The 10,000-nt window shown below is 44.1% G+C and overlaps 2 protein-coding genes across 10 annotated transcripts in view; both read left to right on the top strand.

The window, feature by feature from the left end:
* LOC115117214 (zinc finger protein 664-like) overlaps nt 1-10,000 on the top strand; it is a 440,815-nt gene that overhangs the window by 183,746 nt on the left and 247,069 nt on the right. The window lies entirely within an intron of this gene.
* LOC135559999 (beta-1,3-N-acetylglucosaminyltransferase lunatic fringe-like) overlaps nt 1-10,000 on the top strand; it is a 34,729-nt gene that overhangs the window by 430 nt on the left and 24,299 nt on the right. The window contains exon 1 of the mRNA XM_065000958.1: nt 1-277. This exon is cut by the window's left edge and continues 430 nt beyond it. Coding sequence (XP_064857030.1) covers nt 1-277 — 277 coding nt within the window. The remainder of the gene's footprint in view (nt 278-10,000) is intronic.

Raw genomic sequence — 10,000 nt, forward strand, 5'->3', positions numbered from 1 at the left:
GCAACGTTTAAATAGCATGAATAATAATAACCAAGCTCCAGCCGAGGATCGGGTCGGGGAGGAATGTCAGGCGACCCAGGTCAAGGGTTTCTCGGCGTACTTCAGTGAGTTGAGCCGGGGGAAGCGGGCGGTGGAGCACAGAGCGGTGAAGGATCCTACACCGGCGGAGGAGCTCAGTCCGGCGGATGTGTTCATAGCGGTGAAAACCACCAATAAATATCACCACACCAGGCTGGATCTACTGCTGGACACATGGATCTCTACAAACATGCTACAGGTAATACGAAAAACGTTACACTTACAGGAATGAAGCGCCTTTCCTCAAGGACAAAATGACACACATTTCACCCAGTCGGCTCTGCGGTTTGAACCAGCAACCTTTCGACTATAACGCTCTGAGCTGCCCGGCGAACCTATTGGACACGTTGCTATTGTAGGAGTTTGTGAAATTAGATGACCATCAAAACATGCAACAGGTGTTAGGACAGATACTTTTCAATTCTTAGAGGAAAACGGAGCAAAAACTAGTTTGAATAATTAGAAATAAACACACACACATTAGTGGCATTATATTACCAATGCATCTAAAGACTAGTTTGAGTAATTAGAAATAAACACACACACATTAGTGGCATTATATTACCAATGCATCTGAATACTAGTTTGAATAATTACACAGAAATATACACACACACATTAGTGGCATTATATTACCGAGGCAACGGAACATGTCATGGTTGCTAGGCTACAGGGATCATTAGGCTGAACTGTAAGTAGCGGAGCCTCATCTCAAGCAGAGTGAAACTTCACAGTAACAACACTTTTCTTACTAGTACCTGACTTTACTGATAACAGCTTTATTTAGGAACGTTTAACTTACTACAGTGTGACTGTGATGTGTGTTTGTCCTAGTCTACCCACAGCTACTGTATAGAGGACAGTTACCCACAGCTACTGTATAGAGGACAGTTACCCACAGCTACTGTATAGAGGACAGTTTAACTTACTACAGTATGACTGTGATCAGTGTTTGTCCTAGTCTACCCACAGCTACTGTATAGAGGACAGTTCAACTTACTACAGTGTGACTGTGATCAGTGTTTGTCCTGGTCTACCCACAGCTACTGTATAGAGGACAGTTACCCACAGCTACTGTATAGAGGACAGTTACCCACAGCTACTGTATAGAGGACAGTTTAACTTACTGTGATGTGTGTTTGTCCTAGTCTACCCACAGACAGTTTACTGTATAGACTGTGACAGTTACCCACAGCTACTGTATAGAGGACAGTTACCCACAGCTACTGTATAGAGGACAGTTTAACTTACTACAGTGTGACTGTGATATGTGTTTGTCCTAGTCTACCCACAGCTACTGTATAGAGGACAGTTTAACTTACTACAGTATGACTGTGATCAGTGTTTATCCTAGTCTACCCACAGCTACTGTATAGAGGACAGTTACCCACAGCTACTGTATAGAGGACAGTTACCCACAGCTACTGTATAGAGGACAGTTACCCACAGCTACTGTATAGAGGACAGTTACCCACAGCTACTGTATAGAGGACAGTTTAACTTACTACAGTGTGACTGTGATATGTGTTTGTCCTAGCTACTGTATAGAGGACAGCTACTGTATAGAGGACAGTTACCCACAGCTACTGTATAGAGGACAGTTTACCCTACAGCTGACTGTGATCAGTGGACAGTTACCCACAGCTACTGTATAGAGGACAGTTTAACTTACTGTGATGTGTGTTTGTCCTGGTCTACCCACAGCTACTGTATAGAGGACAGTTACCCACAGCTACTGTATAGAGGACAGTTTAACTTACTACAGTATGACTGTGATATGTGTTTGTCCAAGTCTACCCACAGCTACTGTATAGAGGACAGTTACCCACAGCTACTGTATAGAGGACAGTTTAACTTACTACAGTATGACTGTGATATGTGTTTGTCCTAGTCTACCCACAGCTACTGTATAGAGGACAGTTACCCACAGCTACTGTATAGAGGACAGTTACCCACAGCTACTGTATAGAGGACAGTTTAACTTATTGTGTTTGTCCTAGTCTACCCACAGCTAATGTATAGAGGACAGTTTAACTTACTGTGATGTGCGTTTGTCCTAGTCTACCCACAGCTACTGTATAGAGGACAGTTTAACTTACTGTGATGTGTGTTTGTCCTAGTCTACCAACAGCTACTGTATAGAGGACAGTTTAACTTACTGTGATGTGCGTTTGTCCTAGTCTACCCACAGCTACTGTATAGAGGACAGTTACCCACAGCTACTGTATAGAGGACAGTTTAACTTACTGTGATGTGTGTTTGTCCTAGTCTACCCACAGCTACTGTATAGAGGACAGTTTAACTGACTGTGATGTGTGTTTGTCCTAGTCTACCCACAGCTACTGTATAGAGGACAGTTTAACTTACTGTGATGTGTGTTTGTCCTAGTCTACCCACAGCTACTGTATAGAGGACAGTTTAACTTACTGTGATGTGCGTTTGTCCTAGTCTACCCACAGCTACTGTATAGAGGACAGTTTAACTTACTGTGATGTGTGTTTGTCCTAGTCTACCCACAGCTACTGTATAGAGGACAGTTTAACTTACTGTGATGTGCGTTTGTCCTAGTCTACCAACAGCTACTGTATAGAGGACAGTTACCCACAGCTACTGTATAGAGGACAGTTTAACTTACTGTGATGTGTGTTTGTCCTGGTCTACCCACAGCTACTGTATAGAGGACAGTTACCCACAGCTACTGTATAGAGGACAGTTTAACTTACTGTGATGTGTGTTTGTCCTAGTCTACCCACAGCTACTGTATAGAGGACAGTTACCCACAGCTACTGTATAGAGGACAGTTACCCACAGCTAATGTATAGAGGACAGTTTAACTTACTGTGATGTGTGTTTGTCCTAGTCTACCCATAGCTAATGTATAGAGGACAGTTTAACTTACTGTGATGTGTGTTTGTCCTAGTCTACCCATAGCTATGTTAGGATGAGTTGCTCTGAATGACTCTAATCAAAATGTAGTTAGAACAACAACATGTACGCTACAGTTTCAGTGAGGCTACCGATGCATCTGCCTTCAACAGAAGGCTTCACGGCGTATGTTCCCAGGGGTAACCCCAAGAAACCCCAAACCCTTCTCTCCTTGAAATACCCCTTCAACACGGTGTATGTTCCCAGGGGTAAACCCCAAGAAACCCCAAACCCTCCTCTCCTTGAAATACCCCTTCAACACGATTAGTTACGCCGGCTCACTTTCACTGCCTCCACGCTCTGACCCAAGCGCGAGACAGTCAGACAGTAAACCTGTAAAGTTAAACTGGAGCCGATGGAGATTCCTCCCGGTAGGCAGATCAGAGGACGTAGGAGAAGGAATGAAAACGGAGAAGAGCTCTCTTTCTCTCTCCCCTTTTTCTTCTCTCCTTGCTTGTGTCCATAGAAATCAAAGACTGAATCAGAAAGATATATATAATGTTTCTTTACAAGAAGAACTATGTACAGAGGAAACTATATAATGTCATCATAGAGCTGATCTACAACAGACTGGTAGAACTATGTCCTTATAGAGGATACTATATAATGTCATCATAGAGCTGATCTACAACAGACTGGTAGAACTATGTCCTTATAGAGGATACTATATAATGTCATCATAGAGCTGATCTACAGCAGACTGGTAGAACTATGTCCTTATAGAGGATACTATATAATGTCATCATAGAGCTGATCTACAACAGACTGGTAGAACTATGTCCTTATAGAGGATACTATATAATGTCATCATAGAGCTGATCTACAACAGACTGGTAGAACTATGTCCATTATAGAGGATACTATATAATGTCATCATAGAGCTGATCTACAACAGACTGGTAGAACTATGTCCTTATAGAGGATACTATATAATGTCAGCATAGAGCTGATCTACAACAGACTGGTAGAACTATGTCCTTATAGAGGATACTATATAATGTCACCATAGAGGTGATCTACAACAGACTGGTAGAACTATGTCCTTATAGAGGATACTATATAATGTCATCATAGAGCTGATCTACAGCAGACTGGTAGAACTATGTCCTTATAGAGGATACTATATAATGTCATCATAGAGCTGATCTACAGCAGACTGGTAGAACTATGTCCTTATAGAGGATACTATATAATGTCATCATAGAGGTGATCTACAACAGACTGGTAGAACTATGTCCTTATAGAGGATACTATATAATGTCACCATAGAGGTGATCTACAACAGACTGGTAGAACTATGTCCTTATAGAGGATACTATATAATGTCATCATAGAGCTGATCTACAGCAGACTGGTAGAACTATGTCCTTATAGAGAACACGCTGCACTGTGTGGACAAAACATTAAGAACACCTTCCTAATATTGAGTTGCACCCCCCTTTTTGCCTTTTTCAGTTCGTCGCGTCATGGACTCCACACGGTGTAGAAAGCATTTCCACAGGGATGCTGGCCCATGTTGACTCCACAAGGTGTAGAAAGCGTTTCCACAGGGATGCTGGCCCATGTTGACTCCACAAGGTGTAGAAAGCGTTTCCACAGGGATGCTGGTCCATGTTGACTCCACAAGGTGTAGAAAGCGTTTCCACAGGGATGCTGGTCCATGTTGACTCCACAAGGTGTAGAAAGCGTTTCCACAGGGATGCTGGTCCATGTTGACTCCACAAGGTGTAGAAAGCGTTTCCACAGGGATGCTGGTCCATGTTGACTCCACAAGGTGTAGAAAGCGTTTCCACAGGGATGCTGGTCCATGTTGACTCCACAAGGTGTAGAAAGCGTTTCCACAGGGATGCTGGTCCATGTTGACTCCACAAGGTGTAGAAAGCGTTTCCACAGGGATGCTGGCCCATGTTGACTCCACAAGGTGTAGAAAGCGTTTCCACAGGGATGCTGGTCCATGTTGACTCCACAAGGTGTAGAAAGCGTTTCCACAGGGATGCTGGCCCATGTTGACTCCACAAGGTGTAGAAAGCGTTTCCACAGGGATGCTGGCCCATGTTGACTCCCACAAGGTATGGAAAGCGTTTCCACAGGGATGCTGGTCCATGTTGACTCCACAAGGTGTGGAAAGCATTCCACAGGGATTCTGGCCCATGTTGACTCCACAAGGTATGGAAAGCGTTTCCACAGGGATTCTGGTCCATGTTGACTCCACAAGGTGTGGAAAGCGTTTCCACAGGGATTCTGGTCCATGTTGACTCCACAAGGTGTGGAAAGCGTCCCACAGGGATTCTGGTCCATGTTGACTCCAATGCTTCCCACAGTTGTGTCAAGTTGTCTGTATGTCGTTTGGGTGCTGGACCATTCTGGATACACACGGGAAACTGTTGAGCGTGTAAAACCCCACCGCCTTGCAGTTCTTGACACAAACCAGTGCGCCTGGCACCTATTACCACACCCTGTTCAAAGGCACTTTGATTTTGCCTTGCCCATTCACCCTCTGAATGGTACACACACACAATCCCTGTCTCACTTGTCTCAAGGCTTAAAATCCTTCTTTAACCCGTCTCCTCTCCTTCATCTACACTGATTGAAGTGGATTTAACAAGTGACATCAATAAGGGATCATAGCTTTCACCTGGATTCACCTGGTCAGTCTGTGTCATGGAAAGAGCAGGTGTTTTTAATGATTGGTATACTCAGTGTACATCTCCACTCAATGTTGAAGAGAGTAGCTACCTGTAGCCTGTAGAGAGTAGCTATCTGTAGCCTGTAGAGAGAGTAGCTACCTGTAGCCTGTAGAGAGTAGCTACCTGTAGCCTGTAGAGAGTAGCTACCTGTAGCCTGTAGAGAGTAGCTACCTGTAGCCTGTAGAGAGAGTAGCTACCTGTAGCCTGTAGAGAGTAGCTACCTGTAGCCTGTAGAGAGAGTAGCTGCCTGTAGCCTGTAAAGAGAGTAGCTGCCTGTAGCCTGTAAAGAGAGTAGCTACCTGTAGCCTGTAGAGAGAGTAGCTGCCTGTAGCCTGTAAAGAGAGTAGCTACCTGTAGCCTGTAAAGAGAGTAGCTGCCTGTAGCCTGTAAAGAGAGTAGCTACCTGTAGCCTGTAAAGAGAGTAGCTGCCTGTAGAGAGAGTAGCTACCTGTAGCCTGTAAAGAGAGTAGCTACCTGTAGCCTGTAAAGAGAGTAGCTGCCTGTAGCCTGTAAAGAGAGTAGCTGCCTGTAGAGAGAGTAGCTACCTGTAGCCTGTAAAGAGAGTAGCTACCTGTAGCCTGTAAAGAGAGTAGCTGCCTGTAGAGAGAGTAGCTACCTGTAGCCTGTAGAGAGAGTAGCTACCTGTAGCCTGTAGAGAGAGTAGCTAGCTGTAGCTACCTGTAGCCTGTAAAGAGAGTAGCTGCCTGTAGAGAGAGTAGCTACCTGTAGCCTGTAAAGAGAGTAGCTAGCTGTAGCTACATGTAGCCTGTAAAGAGAGTAGCTACCTGTAGCCTGTAGAGAGTAGCTACCTGTAGCCTGTAGAGAGTAGCTACCTGTAGCCTGTAGAGAGAGTAGCTACCTGTAGCCTGTAAAGAGAGTAGCTACCTGTAGCTACCTGTAGCCTGTAGAGAGAGTAGCTACCTGTAGCCTGTAGAGAGAATAGCTACCTGTAGCCTGTAAAGAGAGTAGCTAGCTGTAGCTACCTGTAGCCTGTAGAGAGAGTAGCTACCTGTAGCCTGTAGAGAGAGTAGCTAGCTGTAGCTACCTGTAGCCTGTAAAGAGAGTAGCTGCCTGTAGAGAGAGTAGCTACCTGTAGCCTGTAAAGAGAGTAGCTAGCTGTAGCTACATGTAGCCTGTAAAGAGAGTAGCTACCTGTAGCCTGTAGAGAGAATAGCTACCTGTAGCCTGTAAAGAGAGTAGCTAGCTGTAGCTACCTGTAGCCTGTAAAGAGAGTAGCTAGCTGTAGCTACCTGTAGCCTGTAGAGAGAGTAGCTACCTGTAGCCTGTAGAGAGAATAGCTACCTGTAGCCTGTAAAGAGAGTAGCTAGCTGTAGCTACCTGTAGCCTGTAGAGAGAGTAGCTACCTGTAGCCTGTAGAGAGAGTAGCTAGCTGTAGCTACCTGTAGCCTGTAAAGAGAGTAGCTGCCTGTAGAGAGAGTAGCTACCTGTAGCCTGTAAAGAGAGTAGCTAGCTGTAGCTACATGTAGCCTGTAAAGAGAGTAGCTACCTGTAGCCTGTAAAGAGAGTAGCTAGCTGTAGCTACATGTAGCCTGTAGAGAGTAGCTACCTGTAGCCTGTAGAGAGAGTAGCTACCTGTAGCCTGTAGAGAGAGTAGCTACCTGTAGCCTGTAAAGAGAGTAGCTAGCTGTAGCTACCTGTAGCCTGTAGAGAGAGTAGCTACCTGTAGCCTGTAGAGAGAATAGCTACCTGTAGCCTGTAAAGAGAGTAGCTAGCTGTAGCTACCTGTAGCCTGTAAAGAGAGTAGCTAGCTGTAGCTACCTGTAGCCTGTAGAGAGAGTAGCTACCTGTAGCCTGTAAAAAGAGGCTAATCTATGAGTGTGGCTAATTGTAAGGCTAATCTATGAGTGTGGCTAACTGTAAGGCTAACCTATGAGTGTGGCTACCTGTAAGGCTAACCTATGAGTGTGGCTAATTGTAAGGCTAATCTACGAGTGTGGCTAACTGTAAGGCTAACCTATGAATGTGGCTAACTGTACGGCTAATCTATGAGTGTGGCTAACTGTACGGCTAATCTATGAGTGTGGCTGATTGTAAGGCTAATCTATGAGTGTGGCTAACTGTACGGCTAATCTATGGATGTGGCTAATTGTAAAGCCAATCTATGAGTGTGGCTAACTTTAAAGCTAATCTTTGAGTGTGGCTAACTGTACGGCTAATCTATGAGTGTGGCTAATTGTAAGGCTAATCTATGTGTGTGGCTAACTGTACGGCTAATCTATGGATGTGGCTAATTGTAAGGCCAATCTATGAGTGTGGCTAACTTTAAAGCTAATCTTTGAGTGTGGCTAACTGTACGGCTAATCTATGAGTGTGGCTAATTGTAAGGCTAATCTATGTGTGTGGCTAACTGTACGGCTAATCTATGGATGTGGCTAATTGTAAGGCTAATCTATGAGTGTGGCTAATTGTAAGGCTAATCTATGGATGTGGATAATTGTAAGGCTAATCTATGAGTGTGGCTAACTGTAAGGCTAACCTATGAGTTTGGCTAATTGTAAGGCTAATCTATGGATGTGGCTAACTGTAAGGCTAACCTATGAGTGTGGCTAATTGTAATTGTCTGAGTCTAATGTACATCCCAAATGGTACCCTATTCCCTATATAGTACACTACTTTAGACCAGAGCCCTATTCCCTATATAGTGGTACTACTATAGACCAGAGCCCTATTCCCTATATAGAACACTACTATAGACCAGAGCCCTATTCCCTATATAGTGCACCACTATAGACCAGAGCCCTATAGGCCATATGCCATTTGGGAGTCAGACTAAAAACCATCAAAAACACACACACACACCAGACACTAGTCTGTGTTGATATGTAAACAGAGCAACAAGCTCTCACAGTCTCACTGCAGAATCACAAGTTTGTTCATAAACGTCTGATGTCAAAGGTTCAGTTGAGGCATTAATTCTGAGGGGTTAATTTTTGGGTGTAAATCCATGGGTGGAACACGAGACCTTCGGAGACGCAGCTCACGGCCTGTACCTATCTGCCATTAGTGATGGGAATTTCACTGGGACGTCACAGTATGATATTATCGCGATACGATATGCTTTGCGATTCTCACCATTCTATGTAGGATCTTAATTTGAGCCAGTTTGCTACAGCAGGAAAATAATTCTGCTGCAGCAGGAAAATAATTCTGCTGCAGCAGGAAAATAATTCTGCTGCAGCAGGAAAATAATTCTGCTGCAGCAGGAAAATAATTCTGCTGCAGCAGGAAAATAATTCTGCTGCAGCATTCTGCTGCAGCAGGAAAATAATTCTGCTGCAGCAGGAAAATAATTCTGCTGCAGCAGGAAAATAATTCTGCTACAGCAGGAAAATAATTCTGCTGCAGCAGGAAAATAATTCTGCTGCAGCAGGAAAATAATTCTGCTACAGCAGGAAAATAATTCTGCTACAGCAGGAAAATAATTCTGCTGCAGCAGGAAAATAATTCTGCTGCAGCAGGAAAATAATTCTGCTGCAGCAGGAAAATAATTCTGCTGCAGCAGGAAAATAATTCTGCTGCAGCAGGAAAATAATTCTGCTGCAGCAGGAAAATAATTCTGCTGCAGCAGGAAAATAATTCTGCTGCAGCAGGAAAATAATTCTGCTGCAGCAGGAAAATAATTCTGCTGCAGCTGCTGCAGCAGGAAAATAATTCTGCTGCAGCAGGAAAATAATTCTGCTGCAGCAGGAAAATAATTCTGCTGCAGCAGGAAAATAATTCTGCTGCAGCAGGAAAATAATTCTGCTGCAGCAGGAAAATAATTCTGCTGCAGCAGGAAAATAATTCTGCTGCAGCAGGAAAATAATTCTGCTGCAGCAGGAAAATAATTCTGCTGCAGCAGGAAAATTCTGCTGCAGCAGGAAAATAATTCTGCTGCAGCAGGAAAATAATTCTGCTGCAGCAGGAAAATGCAGCAGGAAAATAATTCTGCTGCAGCACAAAATAATTCTGCTGCAGCAGGAAAATAATTCTGCTGCAGCAGGAAAATAATTCTGCTGCAGCAGGAAAATAATTCTGCTGCAGCAGGAAATGTGGATTATTATGTGGATTATAGCTCATGGACATTTTTTGGTCGGGGTTGATACATTTTTCGTTGTTGCAAATCAAGTCTGACATTTTAAAGTGGAAATTACAAACTTTAGAATCCTTTTGTTTTGTAGCTCAGCTGACTATACCACAGTGCCAGGTACAGCCGACTAGTGCCAGGTACAGTGACTAGTGCCAGGTACAGGTAGCGCCAGGTACAGCTGACTAGTGCCAGGTACAGCTGACTAGCGCCAGGTACAGCC

The sequence above is a fragment of the Oncorhynchus nerka genome, linkage group LG15 (genome assembly GCF_034236695.1).
Source record: "Oncorhynchus nerka isolate Pitt River linkage group LG15, Oner_Uvic_2.0, whole genome shotgun sequence".
Lineage (NCBI taxonomy): Eukaryota > Metazoa > Chordata > Actinopteri > Salmoniformes > Salmonidae > Oncorhynchus > Oncorhynchus nerka.